Source organism: Artemia sp. Qi Xiang Cuo, chromosome 21, assembly GCF_049724085.1.
Source record: "Artemia sp. Qi Xiang Cuo chromosome 21, ASM4972408v1, whole genome shotgun sequence".
NCBI lineage: Eukaryota > Metazoa > Arthropoda > Branchiopoda > Anostraca > Artemiidae > Artemia > Artemia sp. Qi Xiang Cuo.
In genome coordinates, this window is record NC_142814.1 from 22,138,241 (window position 1) to 22,158,607 (window position 20,367).

Here is a 20,367-nt window from a genome sequence, read left to right on the forward strand (position 1 = left end):
AATTTTGGAGTAGGTACTCTTATGTTGTTGGTGAGTGAAAAAGATCTTAATTATTTCGTTGACTTAAGACAATTTTATCTGTAGCAGGTCTATTGTTTAAGTGAGATGTGAATCCAAATTTAAGCTATTCTTATTTAAGTATTTGCGCATAGTATTTCGTTTCTGTTTCTTCATTATTTTTGCAAATAGACACAAATGATTTGTTGGTATTCAATTTTAGGTAATAATATGATGTAATCGTGTAACATTACCGAAGAGTCTTTTAAGGGGTACCATCCCACCCCCTGGCCAAATTGCTTTGAGCCACAGTTGAGTTTCTTATAGGCTGGATGGATGATAATAATGCAACTTTAGACGCACTCTTTTCAAATACAGTATGCAAGGTATCAGTCATAGTAGTATATGGAGACATGAGTGGAGACATGCTGGAGACATGAGTATTAGGGACATATTTAAATACAGCTGTAGGAACAAATAGATATGGTCACTCCAAACTTGGTAAAGAAGGAAAACGGCCAATAGTAATAAAAAATAGCCTGAAACCCTTAAAATGGAGTCAGATCGTTAAAAAGAGTACACAATAGGAATCACCTTGGCTGAGATCTTTGCACAAGAAATGCACAGTCTCTTGGCTTCAACAACAAGGAGAATCGCTTTTTTTGCATGGGAAGCATCTTTTCTTTCTTCTCCACAGCTAGCGGGGCGCTGGAACTTCATATAGAGCTAGTTAAGGTGTCATTAAGAAAAATTGCTAAATATAATGCCTTTTGTAATTAATAAAACACAATATTTAATCAAAAATCTCTTTTTAACAAACAACAGTATCTTCGTATATAAGATGTTGAATGACGTCAAAATCTTAGTATTTTCAAGCACAGCTTTGTTAAGAGTAATTACAACGTAGTTGATTCTTTACTGGTTCCTGCTAAAAAAAAAGCCGAAGGCTTTTTGATGTGTGCGATATACATTAGGTTTTCGTGTAAGCTATTACAGTAAAAGTTTGCTTAAGTTTCATGTTTTGTCTCAATTCTTTAAGAGCGATTCCTGAAACACAAGGGCCGTAGAATTAGAATCAGAACTTTTAAAGTTCTTTAAGAATCTTTAGCGTGAAGAGAAGGGTTATCGTGAAGGGAGCAGCCCCCCCCCTCATATACGGAAGAATTTTTGTTCGTTTGAAATTTTAATGTTACTCCTTAGCCTACTTTCAGTAGAAAAAATTCATTTTTTTATTTAATTTCAATTTAAAGGGAAAGCGCCAAAATAGTAACAGTGGTTTATATGTAACGAGGTTTATAAGAAAAGTGTTTGCTATTGTTATTTATTCCATTGATTCGTTAAGATTTTTGATTTCGGTTGTCTTCTACCCGAAGATTATTTTTTTTTTTCGTGATTCATTTTCATTTATGATTCGTCGTGATGCTCGTTGTTTCATGTCTTCTAACCTCATATTTCTTTGTGCTTCATTTAACCACATACGGTCGTCAAATGACCCGTAACCTAGTATGGTACTGGCATGATGGCAATACGGTTAACCTTATTCCTTATGCTATTAAACAAAAAAACGAGTTTTTTCAACTGAAAGTAAGGAGCAAAATCAAAACTTAAATTACACAGAAATTCTTGCGCATATAAAGGGGACTGCCCCCTCCTCAAAACCTTGTTCTTTACGCTAACATTTGAATTTTGTCCCAATTATTTAAGAAAGAATCCAGAAACACAAGGGCAGTTTAATTATAACAATAAGGTGCTTTTTTAAAAGTAATAATAAACTTCAGCGTAAAGAGCGAGGTGCTGAGGAGGGGGCAACCCCCTTTCGTATACGTAATAATTTCTGTTCGTTTTAAGTTTTAATGTTGCTCCTACTTTCAGTTGAAAAAACTTGTTTTTTTATTTAATTTCTAATCGTTTTTTAAATAATGCCAGGAAATCTGACCCCACCTCCACGGAGAAATCCCCCTTCCCACGGAAATATCCTCTAGACAATTCAATCCCGGTGAAAATTCGCCCCGGACAATTACTCTTAACCACTCCGCGTGTAAAATTTAGACGAGAAAGAGAAAGCAAGACATATAAAAAGAATTTTGTATAAGAATTCTGGCAAATTCCCCCAGTTTATAATTTCCCCTGGCTAGTTCACTCCCTGAAAACTTCCCTCCCCATGTAAAATTCCTCCGTGGAAAAACCAAGAGCAGAAAATTTGCCCCTCCCCCCCCCCCCCCCCGCTGGACCAAAAATGCATACATGTATACATCCCAATAACAAATACTATGCGTAAACAATGGGCAAATTTTATAACATAAAGACCTTTTCCCTGGAGCTGTGGGGGGGGGGGGTAATGTTATACCCAAAGATATAATTACTGGGTCTTTCAACTATGATGAAATAAATGGCTATCTCGAAATTTTGATCGGACCATTTTCGGAAAAAAGGGGTGTGGGAGGGGGCCTAGTTGCCCTCCAATTTTTTGGTGGGTTAAAACAGACACTAGAACTTTTGATTCCCGTTCGAATGAGCCCTCTCTCGATATTCCAGGGCCACTGGTCGATACGATTACCCCTGGAAAAAATAAAAAAAAAATAAACGCGCATCCGTGATGTTTCTTCTGCCAAAAAATACAAAATTCCACATCTATGCTGATAGGATTTTGAAACCTCTATAGCAGGGTTCTCTGATACGCTGAATCTGATGGTGTAATATTCATTAATATCACTTTACTTTTAAGGGGTGTTTCCTCCTTTAATCAAAAATTAGGAAAATTTTCTCAGGCTCGTAACCTTTGATGGATAAGACTAAACTTAATAAAATTTATATATATGAAATCAGCATAAAAATTCGATTTTTTTTATATAGTGTGAGTGTGTGTTTGTGTGTGAGTGTGAGTAGAAATGGGTAAAACAGCGTTGCCAATTTTGTAATTTTGTTTTGTTTTTGGAGTTAAATAGTAGCCGAAGTATAGTTAAAAAGAGAAAAATGAAAAGATAAAGTTGAAAAGTGGTATTATTATAACTTTCTTTGAGGTCTTTGTAATTTGTAAAAATGTTGGTGTATTTAAAAGAAAGTTATACTGATAGATAATTTGGTTTATTTGTTTTATAATTATTAATTTAATTAGTTTATTTTGATTTTTTTATTTTTACTATTTGTTTTTATAGGAGACACGTAGGGTCACCACCCGGAAGAGTTTAGAGGTATGGCAAGAAATAGCCACCGTAAGAAGGGCTTCCTTTTGGGGGAGGATGCCCTTTTCCACGGAAATGACAATTTTTTTTTCTTTTATGCCACCCATCTGGCTTTTATGCCACCCATCTAGCAGCCTAGGTCCCACAAAGATTTGACGTTCTTATAATTGTGACCTAATTGTCTATGTTTTTATTCAATTATCAAATTAATTTTTTACCCCCCCTCTCAAGGCAAGGTGATATATTCTTATACACGGTGCACTCTTTGATGAGCTTCTTTATTTAAATCTAAATCGTAGTCTTGAAAGAATAGTATTTATTTCTACATCTTCCTTTCGTTTGTTTTAAATAAATCAGAAATGATGCTTAAAACTACTCAGTTTATGATGAAAACTTTCGAATGAAAACTTTGGACAATTACAGCCTTAACTTTCTTCTGCTTTTTTCAACTTCAAGAAATTAAGGCTCTTAAGGGACATCCTTTCGCTTTCATACTGATGATATGTCAACATCATTATCTCAATATTCCCTTTCCAAGTTTAAACAAGAAAGATGTGGATAATAATTTGAAGAAATATAGGAACTATGGAGCCCACTTTGAATTTTTACAGAACTTCAGAAGGGTTTATCTTTCAGGTCTAGCTCAATACAATTATTTGTTTCCCTCGGGATATTTCTGGGTAAAGTATCACCAAAACTTTGTTCGACAAACAGTGTTTGATTTTCAAAAATTGTTTTGGTATTTTAGGGTTTGTGAGATTTATGGTTAAAATTTTGTTACTACCATTACAATAAAAGTATAAAAAATATAGCAGCACACATAATCTCTGAAATGGTTTTCGAACTCCATCGGAGCTGCAGAATAGAGATCTCTGAACTTGTTGGCTTGTTGGTATAATAATCTGAGGTTAAGGTTGAAATTTGAAAACCGAAAATCAAAATATTGCAAGTGCATATCAACGTTGATGATGTATAATTTTTACCAGGGTGAAAATTTCCACGGCTATCTTCACGGCTATTTATTTTAGGTTAGTCTATTTTAGTTTTATATTTTTTAGTTTTTTTTTGTTTTTTTTTTATGCTGAAGACGCCTTGTTAGATACGGGCGAAATATTCGGTTGATTTTCGTTGTTTTTCTTTGTTTTCGTTTACTGGCCAAAGACCCGTTTGTCGTCTTAATATTCATTTATTTGTGTTTTTTATCACGGCTGGCCAGTTCGGCTTTAGATCTTTTATTAAAAATGACATGAATAACAATGAACAATAGGGTGGAACTTACCACGAAAAGAAATGGGCTTAAATAAGGCTGTTACCACCCTTCAAACCTCTAAGACGCTAGATGCACAAAGAAAATACACTTTATTGAAAACACAATGCAGTGTTTTATCGTAGCAGTACAAAAAAAAAACAATGTTCAAATTTCCACGAATAACCACAACAGATATTTACAACAATCAAACCAGTTTGAAAATTTGAATAGGAAATAAATCTCCACTAATGTGTCTTCATTTTGAACCTATTCCTTTCAATTCTATAGAGTATAAGTATGGCACTATGGCTAAATAAATTCAGTAAAGCGTAAATGATACCAGTCTGTTGTCTGTTGGTGACCTTAAGGGTGACTAAACAAAACTGGTTTTGGATAGAATTTTCTCCTTTCATAAAGCGTTAGTGGTATATATTTTTAATTTTACTAATTAAAAAACTCTTGTATTTGTTACTGTCTTCTTCATTTCAAATGAATTCCTTCAAATATATAGAAAAGGTCAATTTCCTAGACAAGACGTCCAATTCAAACCATCTATTTAATTGTTGTAAATTATTAGCACAGTTTATATAATTAGCAGTATGATCATTCTCTATCTCGCCCATTATAAAAACCCGGACCGGGGTGCGAGTGCTCCGGAGAACGTTTTGGCAGATATAAACATAAGCGAAGTCAGATCTTTTCACGGGTAGACAAGTCAGATTTCTCTTGGACCCGAAACTTGGCTTCAACGTTGGAACACTAATTTTGAAGAAACTAATTTTAGATTAATTTATTCCAATACATACATGAAAATCGGTAGTCAGTAGTGTAATGTTATTATTAGATGTTCATAGGAATTAAAAATAGGTTTCGAAGTTTCAAGATGGTTTCAATGGCATTTTGAGAAAGTTTCTGCCAAAATACGCGTTCCAGGTAAATTAGACTGCTAATGGCAGATCAAATGAGAGGAGCTATTTGCACGTGCCGATATAAATATATATATATATATATATATATATATATATATATATATATATATATATATATATATATATATATATATATATATATATATATATATATATATATATATATATATATATATATATATATATATATATACTACGAAAACTTTACGAAAAAGAAAGTTTTTTTTAAAGAAAAGTAAAGGCCATATTAAGCTTAAGATCAGTAGAAATAGAAGCCTACAATAATTCAAACTCAAAACGACCAGAAATTATTATTAAAGAATAAAAAAGGAAAGGAGAATAAATGGTATGGCGGTAACACTGCATATAAATTTATATGAATGTATATATAGTGGGCTGTAATAATGCAAAAGGTAAATATAACATTGGTTTAAGAATGGAAAGAAAGACAAGGAATAAATTTACGACGATAATCAAGTAAAAAATAAGTTTTATTTGAACAATGGCATAAAGCGATGACATTTGATTATGATGTTTGGTGCTTCGCATTGATATCACGACGTGAAAAAAAATGATAAACCATCCAGTTGCGGATCCAGAGGGGGGGGGCGAGGGTTACCCCCGTAAAGTAGTTAAAAGTAGTGTAATCTACCTAATTAACGCAAGCTTGCCTCAATTAAACTTGCTCCTAACGTAAGTTTGTCGGATCAACCTATTTTGCGCCCCCCCCTAAAAAATCCTGGATCCACCCCTGAAACCATCACACCTATTCCACCAGTTATTAGAAGAAGAAAAATTCCTTATTTTCACAAATTTCATCAACCCCCCCCCCCTTTTTTTTATAAAATCCTACATAGGCCGATCAGTTGAGTCCACGTAAATAATAGGTTAAGTCATAATTTGTATATAAATTAATTCATACCTGTGAGATGGGACACTTGCAAACCACTTGGCTGGCTCACCAAGTTTTTTTGTGCTTTTGCAATTACGAATAATGCACTTGGTAACCATTTCTCAGCGACTGACGATAACAGACTAATCCGCTAAGGCAGAAATAAGTGGGAGGAGCTTTTTGTTCGCACCGAGACCGAAGACCAGAAATGATCTGCGATAAGCTTACTGTCTATAAACTGTGATTATTAGATAAAAAAAAATATTAAGTTTTTTTCAACTGATAGTAAGGAGCAACATTAACACTTAAAACAAACAGAAATTATTCCGTATATGAGAGAGATAGCCTTACTACCAGTTAAAAAGAACTTGTTTTTTTTTAAACTTGTTTTTTTTTAACTTCTAACTGTTTTTCAAATCATACCGGAAAATCCGCCTCCCCTCTCCGTGAAAAGTTCTCCCCAGAAAAACTATCCTCAACAAAAAATTTCCTCCGTGGAAAATTCCCTTGGACCATTCCCTCCTTGCTGAAAATCTCCCCAGACAGTTCCCCTTAGAAAATTCTCCTTACTTTCATTTATTTTTTATTTAATTTCTGATAACAAACGCTGTACGTAAACAATGAGCAAGTTACAAAAGTTACATCCCCCCCTCCATGTAAAATTTTCCTCGGAAAATCGTCCTGGAAACTTTCCTCCCCACGGAACATTCTCTCCGTGGGAAATCCCTCCTGCAGAAAAATCCCCCCAGATTTATTTTTTATTTCCCACTAACACAAAGAAGTAAACAGTCATCTAAGACCTTTCTTCTGGCAAAAAAAATGCAAAATTCCACATTTTTGTAAAAAGATATTTTAAATCTGATGGTGTGATTTTCATTAAGCTTGGTTGACCTTTTGGGGGTGTTTCCTCCTTTTCAGAGGCAAATTTCGTCAGGCTAGTTGCTTCCGATGGGTAGCATTAAACTTAATGAATTTGGAATATTTGGAATCAGCATAAAAAGCCAATTCTTTTGATGCATTAATTGTTGTCAGCATTCTTTTTTTAGGGCTTGGTTACTATTGGGCCAAGTCATTGCTTACTTACAAACTGTTACCCCGAACTGTTCGATACTAATGACGCATTAGCGTTTGGGACAGGGAGGGAGGGGCAACAACACAACAAATGAGCAAATGAGCAAAATGAGGGAAGTTGAAATTTTATGGGTTTCTTTTTTAAATGTCACGACGAATAAGATAAGATTTATTGCAAAAGGCCTCTGGGCCATAGCAACACATAATACAGTCTACAAATAAAGCTCAGGAACAAAATACAACTTAAGGTAATAAATATCAAAAAAGTAAAAACAACAACAAAACGACAAAAAAGAAACACATCAAGGTTCAACAATTTTACCAGCAAACACTAATCATAGCAAAATTCAAAAACGAAAAATGTGGTTCAATACCGCTCACTAGGGCTATAATGAAAGAAAGGTTGAGGTGGCTAGGGCACGTTGTGTGGATGAAGATGACAGATTGCCGAAAATTGTTTTTTTCGGTCAACCGTCTAGGGCTAAACAGAAAGCAGGTCGTCCTCGCCTGGGGTGGGAGAACGTCATAAAGAAAGATTTAAAGGAAAAGGGAACTTCGTGGGCGGGTGTAAAAAGGGGGGCTTTGAATAGATTGGGATGGAGGAGCTTACGTAGCTGTGTTGGCCACAGGCGGCTTGGTGCTGCGGTGAGTTGTTAGTAGTAGTAGTAGTAGTATAATCGTGTGTCTCTTTTAGGTTTATCATCTGCATGACCAAATTTCTGATATTTTTTAACGTTAAGTTCTGCCGTCACTTTTAATCGAAAAACTTCGTTAGTTGAATTTACTAAAGACAAAGTTTTTCTATGTGCAGTTCCAGCTACTATTAGAGTCACACCATCAGTGTGACTCTAAACCATGAATTTGGAGGGGTCGCATATCCCCCTAGTCACCTGGCAAAGGATAGATATTTAGGATGCACGTTTACTCTACATTTCTTTATGATTCTAAGTAGGATATATTAGGGCTGACTTTTCAATATCATTATCATCAATACAGTCTCATCATGGTACCAGTGACAACTGTAACTTAGCAAAGAACGAACTACCGCCCATACTAGCGAAAAATGCGATAGCTCGTTTTAAAACAATATTGATGACCATCCCAATAAAAATCACCATCATCACTATCGCTATCATGATGATATTCAAAACTGGGTGAATATCACCATTATCATAAACATACTTGTATGTTGCTAATGTTGATGATAGTATAGTATAAGAATTGTTATTATTAGTAATAGTTAGTAATTGTAATCAATAATTATTAATATCGTTTCTGCTGCCACTACCTCGCTCTTCGTCATTGTTACCTCTGATAGCTATTATGAATATCATCATCAACACTACTCAAACCAACGTCACCCCCCAACACCTCATCACCATTGGCACCAATACCAATATTGATCATTATTGCCTCCTAATATCAGCACCCCGAACACAATTGTGGACTTGTAGATCATTCACGGCATTGACAGTGATATACGAGCTATTTAGTTTAGAAGGGTGCATTGTTGCGGATTCAGAGTTAACATAACTCCAATTTTTTAATAAAGGAAACGATAGTGAGTGGAGAAACACACTCCTTTTGGACGAAGGAGCTTCACTGTCCATCAATTTTTTTCTTGCATACAGGATATCAAAAATCAGGAAGATCTACGGACTTTTGCAAATCTAATATGTTTTATATTGGAAGTAGAACCTTTTGCATGGGAATCAATTGATTATTTCCAGGCTATGTATAAAGAGACCTATTTGACAAGTCTTTTTTTTATTTCTTACACTCATTGCTCTTTTCCCCTCACCAAGGAACAATGATAATGTCCTTAATTCATTCTTTTTTTCCAGAATATCATTGACACTGGCTTGTCCTATGAATCTGAAGCTGTACCCTTTGGATAAGCAGACTTGTTCCCTTAGTATGATTAGCTGTAAGTATCTTTTCTTGTACGTAAGAAGGTGGAAAAATTAAAGAGATTGTTAAATTCTGTAAGGCTGACAAAGACGTGACTTGTGCTACAAAATGGAAAGTTTTTCTGTGGAAATGGAAAGAAAGCGGTGCAAGGTTGTATTTGTAGCAAAGAACCTAAAAACATAAAAGCCTTTTCTTTGGTAGACAAAATAAAGCATTAACGACTAAATGGAGGTTTTGAAAAATGATATCCACTCATGCCTTACAAATAAGCATGGACAATGGCTTGATCTTTAAATTGCTTGAGAACAATTATGGTAGATGAAATAAAAATTAAGAGTAATGTAGCTACTTAGACTCAGTTTACTCCAGAGGGGCTGGTAGCACTGCATTTAGAGTTTGAGTTTGGTAAGTAAGATGTTGACCCCAGGCCCTCTCGAAGTTTATCACCACCTATGCTGAGGATTAGGATAAGCCCATTGTGTGTTCCTTTCTCTTATGTATGAATCAAATATTTCTCCTTAAAACGTATTTATCTTTTGTACATACGTGTCAACAACTCAAAAAGTAGTTATTTAGTTACGTATTACTAATTGCTCAGGCTATTAGCACATGTTAACGTTTTGCTGGAAAAAAAGATCTTACAAAAAATGCTCAGCTACCCTGTCGAAACTCAAATTTCGACTCTAAACTTAGCTAAAAAAAAACTGCTGCGCTTGGTTCAAGTCCAGTATAGCAAAAGTCGAGCCGTTTGCATTCGGTGTTTTCTAGCACAAAAGAGTAACTTATGCCACTATGTTTCTATCTTTGTGTTTCAGGATCAGATTGGACACGAAAATTCCACCATCGCTAATTACTGATATAAGATAAGATATTTATTTCGAGAAATTACTATCACAAGCCCTGAAGGGCCGAATTCGAATTTCGAAGTCCATAAAAAAACAAACAAGCAAGAAAATCATAACAAAATCACAACAATTTACATATTGGAAACCAATGAAAAAAAAAAATTAAAATAAATAAATAATCAAATATCGGAATGCTGTATGGTTCCTTTGTCACTTATATTAAAAAACTTCAAAATGGCAACTAGTTAATAAGATAAAAACTAATAAAACTGAAAAAAAAAAAATAATATACACATTAACAAATGTTTAGAAAACAACATAAACAGGGGATAGGTAACAAAAAAAAGAGTATAGAGAAAACCGAGCTGTTTCTTTTATTATATAAGAGAAACGACAAAATGTATGCACAAATTAACCACTATTTATTAAATCAGTAAAAAAAGGGATAAACGATTTCTTATACCGCAAGGTAGTACAAAGAATGGGAGATAAGGTGGGGATAGGCTGGGACACAGTTCGTGGAGGACGATTTCTATACTGGTTCTTATAACAAGGTTTCGGCCCTTGCATAAACCCCAGTTTTTTGTTTCCCCTTCTGGCTTCACTTGCTTCTGTTGGTAGCTCAGACCTCCAAAATTATTTCACAAAGTTTGTACGTTTCTAGCTTGATTAGTTTTTCTTATTTTTCATTCCACACAATAAGCATCTGGATCTGTTGAAAAAATCCCAGTGTTTGGAATTTTTGGTCGTGTTATTCGGGTTCTTATTAGTTCTGGAAGAAATTGTATCCTGCACAAGCTTCCCAACCCCTACAATCAGATACTATGGAGATAGAAAACTGGTCTGGCTCCTGGATGGTCCACTTCAATGCATCCTAAGACTAAGGAGTTACTAATTACTCAACCGTCGATCTTGTTTTAAAATCCCGGCTATATTTTCCGATCTAAGGCTATCAATAGTGTTGACACAAATTTAGTTTTTTGGGAATTCATTTCTCCTAAGACCTCCCCTGGGGTATACATCTCGATAGGGCCCAATCCTCCTACTGAGAAAGCTGGATTTGATTATTCACTTTAAAACCTTTTACCATCTAGCTTGACTATCCCACCAAGTTATGTAGACTTTATTTTAAAATATGGATTCCCTTTTTTTAAGGCTACTGAAAGCCTACTGGTACCATCTCCAAGATCCAAGGAAAGGCCTCAAGGGTAAGTTGAATGGGGCACCTATATAAAACCTGAAAGTGGGCGATTTGATGTCCCCTCAATGGTTCTTTTTTACAAATACACCAACAAATCTCCCTCCGACGAGTCATCTCTACTTGAAACGCCTTTTGCCAAGATAATGCTGCAAACATGGAGAAAAACAGCGCAATTGGGCCATAATTACAATAGCTGCAACCATGTAAAGAGCAATTCACAGCGCACAGTAACCAAAAATTAGAAAACTAGTTTCTAAAGCCCAGGAATGGTTGTTATTATTAATAAAAGTTTAAAATAAGAACTTAAAAGTAAAAAATAATGAGTAAAATCAATTTTTGGGAGTTTCGAAAGGATTTTCAAATACCCCGAAAACAGTGGCGAATAGGCATACCAGGAACAAGCATACCAGTTAAATTTCAATGTCCGAACGCACTTATCTGGAATGTTTCATCCCTCCATTTTAAAAAAGGCAGAGAATCATAACTTAGCCTCGCAAAACTGATGTGGCCTTTTTTCATTTTTTTTCTGGCACTAGCCTGGCATTGGAATATCTTAGAGAGCATTTATATACATACACGTGTCTTTTATACACTCATCGTGATAGTGCTATACTCAAAAGTAATAAAAAAAAAAAAAAACATATTTCGGTGTATTTCCCGTTTAACCCACGAAAGTGGAAATGGATCCAATTGAAATGTGGGTGATTGGAATCCCAATCGTCTGAAATTTTTCGCTTGAGTTTTTCAGTCCTCTCTTTTAAAACCAAAGAAAATTATATTTTAGCCTCTTTTATCACTAATGTGTCATCTTTTCTCCTGGAAATAGTTCTAGCGTAGAATAGCTTCAAAAAAGCGGTTCAGAGGTTCATTATTTACTTTACTAGGTTCCAGAAAAAGCCGAACACTTTTTCCGGTGTTTGATATATCATCGTGGTTACAGCGGTAGCTGCAACCTAGTAAAGGATTTGAAAAAAATTTGCCTACAATTACGCAAAGAAATCTTCTGAAAAAACGTTGGCTTGTTATGCATTGTTAAAATTAGGAACCTACGAAAATTTTGATTAAGGGCATTATCGGTTTTTCAAATGAAATTTGAGGGAGACAACCCCAGCTTGATTAATGACTAATTTAAAATGAAAGAATGTTTGTCAAAATTGTATTAGACAAGTAAGAATGTTATACCTTGCTGGAAGATCGATATATTTGGATGGCATAGAAATCTCAACCCGAAAAATTTAAGATTCCACGACCTTCCCTTTTTGTACGAATAAACAACTCATGCAAATGTCATATTTTTGGCCCAGCGGCTAATTGACCAATCTAAAAAAAACATGAGTAAATTGGAAGTGAGAGCTGAAACAGTCCTCCATTGTTGAAATTTCTGTGCACCCTCGTTTCCAATATACCTCTATAACTAAGATTGCGAGGGTTGCAGGAAACGAATTGATGGGCATAGAACATAGGAAAAGGGCTTTTTTAGATGCAATTTGCGAGTTCGTGTGCCCCTTTCATGAGTTGGTAGTGATTACGGTATTGGAGGGAATAGGTCTTAACAAGACCTTTCTTTACCTCTGTGGCCCGCTGTCCCAATGTGACAAAACCGATTCTGGATTACCCACAAGAGGAGAAATCCTGCATTGAGGGCTTGATGAACAACTTTGTGAGACAAATTTGTCAAAGTGGTAATAAACTGGCCTAATTTCTAAACCCAGCAAAAGAGGAACCTTTGGGTCCCTATATCTGCCTTCATTTAAGGTCCCATTTTTAACAACGGCTTTGCAGACAAGCTTCCTTCTACATTTTAAAGAAAACAGCTGAGCCACGTGAACAAAACTTTGCGGAATCAACTCAAACGTTAATTTCTGGAAATCTATGATAGTTTTAACTACTTAGTTCCCTTGCTTTGTTTTAAATATTAAGGAAAATTATTAAGTTAATCAATTTATCATGGTCCAGAAATTATAACTGGAGATTTACAGCTGTTCTTCTGTATGCAAGCAAAATGCTGTTTTATGCCATTTTGTCAAGACCTCCGATTTGCTATGATCACCCGTCGGAAGAACAAGAAAAAGACGTCACAACTGTTATGGTAACCCTGCTAAAATATAATCTTTCTCAATTTTCAAGGTGGGGAATGGAAAATTTGAAATGATGGCGTAATTTGATGGTCTAATTTATTATTATGGATCTTAGAATTTGCATTCCCTGATGTTTTCCCTATTTTTGACCAAAATTAATCTTCTGTGGTGCAAATTGTTAGAATACGGAGGTTTGTTGGGCACTATTTCCTTCATAGCCATCAGAAAAAGGGCATTATGTATTTGAACTAGTGTTCAAATGAGATTCGTCCCGATATTCCAAGCCACTGGTTTGATATAATTACGCCAAGAAAAGAAAATGGAAAAAATGGACCCACATCAGTGTGTCAAAAGAGTTTTAATTTTTTAATTTTTTTTTATTTGAATCTTTTTCAATTGGACGCCGATTTTAAAGGATTTAGGACTTGCAAAAATTCTCAATGTTTTCTTCTTGTGATTACAAATCATTGTTCAGTTCATTATTGACGAGCAAAGATTAAATAAAAAGAACAATTTTTTTTTAACTGAAAGTAAGGAGCGACATTAAAACTTAAAACGAACAGAAATTATTCCGTATCTGAAAAAGGCTGTCCCCTCTTCAACGCCTTGCTCTTTACGCTGAAGTTTGACTCTGTCTCACTACTTTATTTTTTTAAACAATAAAAAACGTTAATGTAAAGAGCGAGGCGTTGAAGAGGGGACAGCCCCTTTCATATACGCAATAATTTCTGTTCGTTTTAAGTTTTAATGACGCTCCTTACTTTCAGTTTAAAAAACTTGTTGTTTTTTTTATTTAATTTCTGATCGTTATTTAAATAATGCAGGTTTTGATTTTGGCTCACGCTACATGAATAATTAAAACGAGATTTGCATATTAATTTTATTTTTTTGGCTAAATGGCTTCCTCGAAAGTTGTTTAATTTTATTTACGAACGTTTTTATTAGTAACAAATATACATAACTTACGAATTAACTTCCGTGAAGAACTTCTATATTCGTATATTTTTATTACTTATATTAGGGGGGTTCACCCCCCTAGTCAATGCCTCGCTCTTTACGTTAAAGTTCGATTTTTTTCCAATTCTTCAAGACTGACCTCTTAATCACTAAGGCCGTTAATTACAATAAATAGCTCTTGTGACAGTACTAAAAAACTTTAGCATAAAGAGCGAGGTATTGACTAGGGGGCGAACCCAACCACATACGTAATAATTTCTGTTCGTTTTAAGCACAGTTTATAGACAGTAAGCTTATCGCAGATCATTTCTGGTCTTCGGTCTCGGTGCGAACAAAAAGCTCCTCCCACTTATTTCTGCCTTAGTGGATTACTCTGTTATCGTCAATCACTGAGAAATGGTTACCAAGTGCATTATTCGTAATTGCGAAAGCAGAAAAAAACTTGGTGAGCCAGCCAAGTGGTTTGCAAGTGTCCCATCTCACTGTTATTAATTAATTTATATACAATTTTTTAATTAATCTTTTTTTTAGGTGTACTCAACTTATCGGCATATGTAGTATTTTATAAAAAAAAGGGGGCGGGGGGGTTGATGAAATCTGTGAAAATAAGGAATTTTTTCTTCTTCTAATAACTGGTGGAGTATGTGCGATGGTTTCAGGGGCAGATCCAGGATTTTTTAGGGGGGGGGTGCAAAATAGGTTGATACGACAAACTTACGTTAGAGCAAGTTTAATTAATGCAAACTTGCGTTAATTAGGTAAATTACACTACTTTAGACTCCTTTACGGGGTAACCCTCGCCCCCCCTCTGGATCCGCAACTGGATAGTTTATCATTGTTTTTTCACGTCGTGATATTTATTTTCTCAGACTGTACTTCCTGTGATATTTGAAAAATCTAGTTACCTGTTTTGGCGGAGAGCCTAGATAAAACTAGTTTTGTTTTCAATCAATGTTTTCATATGAAATGGGCAGACCTTTCCTGAACTTTAAACAATAATTATTTGAAAAAAACTACGTTTTCTAAAGAGTTAAAGAGGCTGAGTTACAAGGTCGAACCTTAAAACGTACAGGATTAGGAGGCACAGTTGAGGGCTGCCGCCCCCAAACCTCCGCTTTCGCAGCCTTTAAATAAAAAAAAAATTTAAACTGAAAGTAAGGAGCGACATTAAATCTTAAAACGAACAGAAATTATTCCGTATATGAAAGAGGCTGTGCCCTCCTCAACGCCTCGCTCTTTACGCTAAAGTTTTTATTGTTTAAAAAAAGAGTTGTGAGAAAGTCAAACTTTAGCGTAAAGAGCGAGGCGTTGAGGAGGGCACAGCCTCTTTCATATACGGAATAATTTCTGTTCGTTTTAAGATTTAATGTCGCTCCTTACTTTCAGTTTAAATTTTTTTTTTTATTTAAAGGCTGCGAAAGCGGGGTTTGGGGGCGGCAGCCCCCCAACTGTGCCTCCTAATCCCTGTACGTTTTAAGGTTCGACCTTGTAACTCAGCCTCTTTAACTCTTTAGAAAACGTAGTTTTTTTCAAATAATTATTGTTTAAAGTTCAGGAAAGGTCTGCCCATTTCATATGAAAACATTGATTGAAAACAAAACTAGTTTTATCTAGGCTCTCCGCCAAAACAGGTAACTAGATTTTTCAAATATCACAGGAAGTACAGTCTGAGAAAATAAATATCACGACGTGAAAAAAAATGATAAACTATCCAGTTGCGGATCCAGAGGGGGGGGCGAGGGTTACCCCCGTAAAGGAGTCTAAAGTAGTGTAATTTACCTAATTAACGCAAGTTTGCATTAATTAAACTTGCTCCTAACGTAAGTTTGTCGTATCAACCTATTTTGCGCCCCCCCCCTAAAAAAATCCTGGATCCGCCCCTGAAACCATCACACATACTCCACCAGTTATTAGAAGAAGAAAAAATTCCTTATTTTCACAGATTTCATCAACCCCCCCCGCCCCTTTTTTTTATAAAATCCTACATAGGCCGATCAGTTGAGTCCACGTAAATAATAGATTTAGTCATAATTTGTATATAAATTAATTCATACCTGTGAGATGGGACACTTGCAAACCACTTGGCTGGCTCACCAAGTTTTTTTCTGCTTTCGCAATTACGAATAATGCACTTGGTAACCATTTCTCAGTGATTGACGATAACAGAGTAATCCACTAAGGCAGAAATAAGTGGGAGGAGCTTTTTGTTCGCACCGAGACCGAAGACCAGAAATGATCTGCGATAAGCTTACTGTCTATAAACTGTGCTTAAAACGAACAGAAATTATTACGTTTTATTATTATTAGCCTTTTATTTAAAGGCTACGAAAGGGGGATATTGAGGGGGCAGCAGCCCCCCAACTGTGCCTCCTAATCCCTGTACGTTTTAAGGTTCGACCTTGTAACTCAGCCTCTTTAACACTTTAGAAAACCTAGTTTTTTTTAAATAATTTCTGCACGGTTTTGTAGAGTTTATTACTTATTATTGCTTGAATAACTGTTAGATGATCGTGTCAGGAGTTGAAGTTGGGGGCTGCCGCCCCCCAAACCCCCCGCTCTTGAACATTCTTGTGTTAAGGCTTTTAATTCCTGAATACTCAAATCACGTCGTACAGGGTGCCTCCTAATCCCTGTACGTTTTAAGGTTCGAACTTGTGACTCAGCCTCTTTAACAGCCCCCCCAACTGTGCCTCCTAATCCCTGTACGTTTTAAGGGTTGACCTTGTAACTCAGCCTCTTTAACTCTTTAGAAAACGTAGTTTTTTTCAAATAATACACATAAACAGGTTAGACATGCTTTGTTATGAATTTTGGCAGAAACTTTCTCAAAATGCCTTTGAAACCAACTTGAGACTTCGAAACCTATTTTTAATTTCAAAAAACATCTAATAATAACATTACACTACTAACTACCGGTTTTCATGTATGTATTGGAATAAATTAATTTAAAATTAGTTTCTTCAAAATTAGTGTTCCAACGTTGAAGCCAAGTTTCGCGTCCAAGAGAAATCTGACTTGTCTATCCGTGAAAAGATCTGACTTCGCTTATGTTTATATCTGCCAAAACGTTCTCCGGAGCACTCGCACCCCGGTCCGGGTTTTTATAATGGGTGAGATAGAGAATGATCATACTGCTAATTATATAAACTGTGGTTTTAAGTTTTGATGTTGAAATTTTTTCAGTTGAAAAATTGTTTTTTTGTTTAATTTCTGATCGTTTTTTTAAATAATGTTGAGAAATCCGACGCCTCCTTAATAGCAATGTCCTTTCCCCCATGAAAACTTCTTCCATGGAGAGACAGTTATATAGTTATTATGTTTTCAACCATGCTGAACAACATGGCTATCTCAAAATTTTGATCGGGTGACTTTGAGAAAAAAATGACCATGAGAGGGGTTCTAGTTGCCCTCCATTTTTTTCACTTAAAAAGGGCACTAGAACTTTTAATTTCCGTTTGAATGAGCCCTCCCGCGATATTCTAGCACCACTGGGTCAATACGATCACCCATGGGGAAAAAATTATAATAAATAAACACGCATCTGTTATCTTTCTTCAGGCAAAAAATACAAAATTTTAGATTTTTGCAGATAGGAGCTTGAAACCTCTACAGCAGAGGTTCCCATCCCCGTGCCCGCGGGTGCCATGGCGCCCGCCGAACGATTCGTATGTGGCCGTCTATCAGTATTTGATAGAGAGAGAATTTTCTTCATAAGCATTATTTTAAAATATGATTTATTTTTATTCATTTGCTAGAGTTTTAATTTTTTTTGACAGCCTAAGATAATTAAATATGTTCGACACTTGTCCCAACTTGTCTAGCGGCGAGATAGACTGTACTATTTATGCTAGCCTGGAACGGCTAGTGCCATTTGCACATCACCCCTTGTACACGCAGAAAATCCGAAGTGAACGACTGGACCGAACGCCACGAACTGATCCGATAAACGCCGAAGGCGCCAAATCACAAGGCACATAACTCTGATTGCTTCGGCGATCATCGGCTCACTTCGGGTTTTCCGCGTGTACATGGAGTAATGCGCAAAAAGTATTCCCCGCCTGGAACCGCGTTGTTGTCATTGTGATTGCTGCGATGCTGCCCTGTTCGGGTTGCGACAGTTAGATAAGAGACATGGTCGTCAGATAAAACACGAATTAGGAGTTTTCTTTAAAAAAAAAATTAACAGGCTAAAAGCTAGGTGCGTTATTTATTGCATTAATAAGCGATGATCTTGAATAAACTATTTTGTTGAGGAGATAGTTATAGTTCTTGCTATAATATATTATATGCATATAATGCAGAACAGACTTGCGCTATGACATTGGTATTACATTGTAGTTCAATTATTATTTATTTTCGCCCTAAAATGAGTGGACCAAGTAAAAGACAACAAACTTAAAATTTTAACACTGACTGGGAGGAATCACATTGTTTCGTTAATTTGAAAAATAAATGCGTTTGTTTGTTGTTTGGTAGTAGCATTGCAGTGCCGAAAAAACATAACATTAAACAACACTTTCAGACCAATTATAGCACTTATAATGTGAATTATCTTCTTAAATCTGAAGTAAGAAAGAAAAAAAAAATTGTAATCTAAAATCAAGTCTAACAGCACAACAGACCGTTTTCACTAGACATGTGGAAAATTCTAAAAAAAAACACTATTGCTTCTTTCAAAATATCTCACATGCTTGCAAAAAAGAAGAAACCTTTCATTGGTGGTGAGTTGTTTAAGGAACTATTTTTGACTGGTGCCGATTGTTTATTTGATGAATTTTCTAACAAACCTGAGATTGTCTCAGCAATACAAGACTTACAGTTGTCAAATAACACAGTCATAAGAAGAATGCATGCAATTTTAACAGACATACAAACTCAATTAAAAACTGACTTGGAAATATGTGACTGGTTCTCGCTACAATTTCACGAGTCAACAGATATATTAGAGACCCCACAGTTAGCAGTTATGGTGACTGCTACTGATGGTGGCCCACTGATGGGGCGCCAGCAATTGTGGGTAAAAACTAAGGATTTATTGCCCTCTGCATGAAGGATGATTCATTTTCAAACTTCATGTCCGACCATTGTATTATCCACCAGGAAGCTCTGTGTTGTAAAATTTTGCCATTTGAACACGTCATGAAAATAGTTACAAAAATAATCAATTCTATTCGAGCAGCTCCTTTGCAACACCGACTTTTCAAGGCCCTGTTAGAAGATACTGAAAATAAAGAACATGATCTTGTCCTGCATACTGAAGTACGTTGGCTCAGTAAAGGAAAGGTTCTTACAAGATTTGTGAGTTTAACTGAAGAAATAAAAACATTTATAAACGATAGAAAGGAAAATTATAATGATCTAGCTGACTCTGGCTGGCTGATTGATTTGGGATTTGTCACAGACATCATGGAAAAATTGAATTCTTTAAATTTGGAGTTGCAGGGCAAACGCAAAAGCATAACTGAAATGATAACCTCTGTAAAGTCATTTAAAGCTAAATTGGATCTGTTGATATCACATCTGCAGATCAATTCTCTCATGCATTTCCCACATATGAAGAAAATGCTAGATGACAATGAATTAAATGGAACACAATTAAGCATTTTTAAGAGTTAAAAAAAAAAAACAGTTAGAAGAGAGATTTTTACAGTTTAAACATATTAAGCCAATAGTTTCCTTCTGTATCAATCTTTTTACTTGCCAAATAAATGTTATGGAAATAGCTGCATGTATTGCAGATTTTGTTCAAGGTAAGACAGAAGGACTAGAGTTAGAAATTTTGGACCTTAAGAATGATATTTTGCTAAAATCCTTAATATCAGAGGACTTTTGGAATGCAGTGGATAGAGAAAAGTTCCTATTGTTGAAAAAAGCGGCATATAAAATTGAATCATTTTTCGGTTCAACGTATTTATGCAAATCATTGTTTTCAAAACATGAACTTAATAAAATCAAGATATAGATCTCGACTCACCGATGAGCATCTTTATGATTGTCTGCTAACAGGAATATCATCATACACCCCTAATTATGAAGCTCTGGCCAATGAAATGCA

At 35.5% G+C, this 20,367-nt stretch overlaps 2 protein-coding genes across 2 annotated transcripts in view; both read left to right on the forward strand.

Annotated features, from left to right (window-relative positions):
* The window catches only part of LOC148939345 (glutamate-gated chloride channel-like), a 166,929-nt gene extending 148,279 nt beyond the window's left edge, over nt 1–18,650 (forward strand). Inside the window, exons 4-6 of the mRNA XM_089106853.1 lie at nt 9,165–9,267; nt 11,232–11,284; nt 18,614–18,650. Of these exons, the coding sequence (XP_088962979.1) occupies nt 9,165–9,267; nt 11,232–11,284; nt 18,614–18,650 (193 nt within the window). The remainder of the gene's footprint in view (nt 1–9,164; nt 9,268–11,231; nt 11,285–18,613) is intronic.
* An 801-nt stretch (nt 18,651–19,451) lies between these two features.
* On the forward strand, nt 19,452–19,928 carry LOC148939346 (general transcription factor II-I repeat domain-containing protein 2B-like). The gene has a single exon (XM_089106854.1). The coding sequence runs from the start codon at nt 19,452–19,454 to the stop codon at nt 19,926–19,928; it is 477 nt and encodes a 158-aa protein (XP_088962980.1).
* Nucleotides 19,929–20,367: the final 439 nt, after the last annotated feature.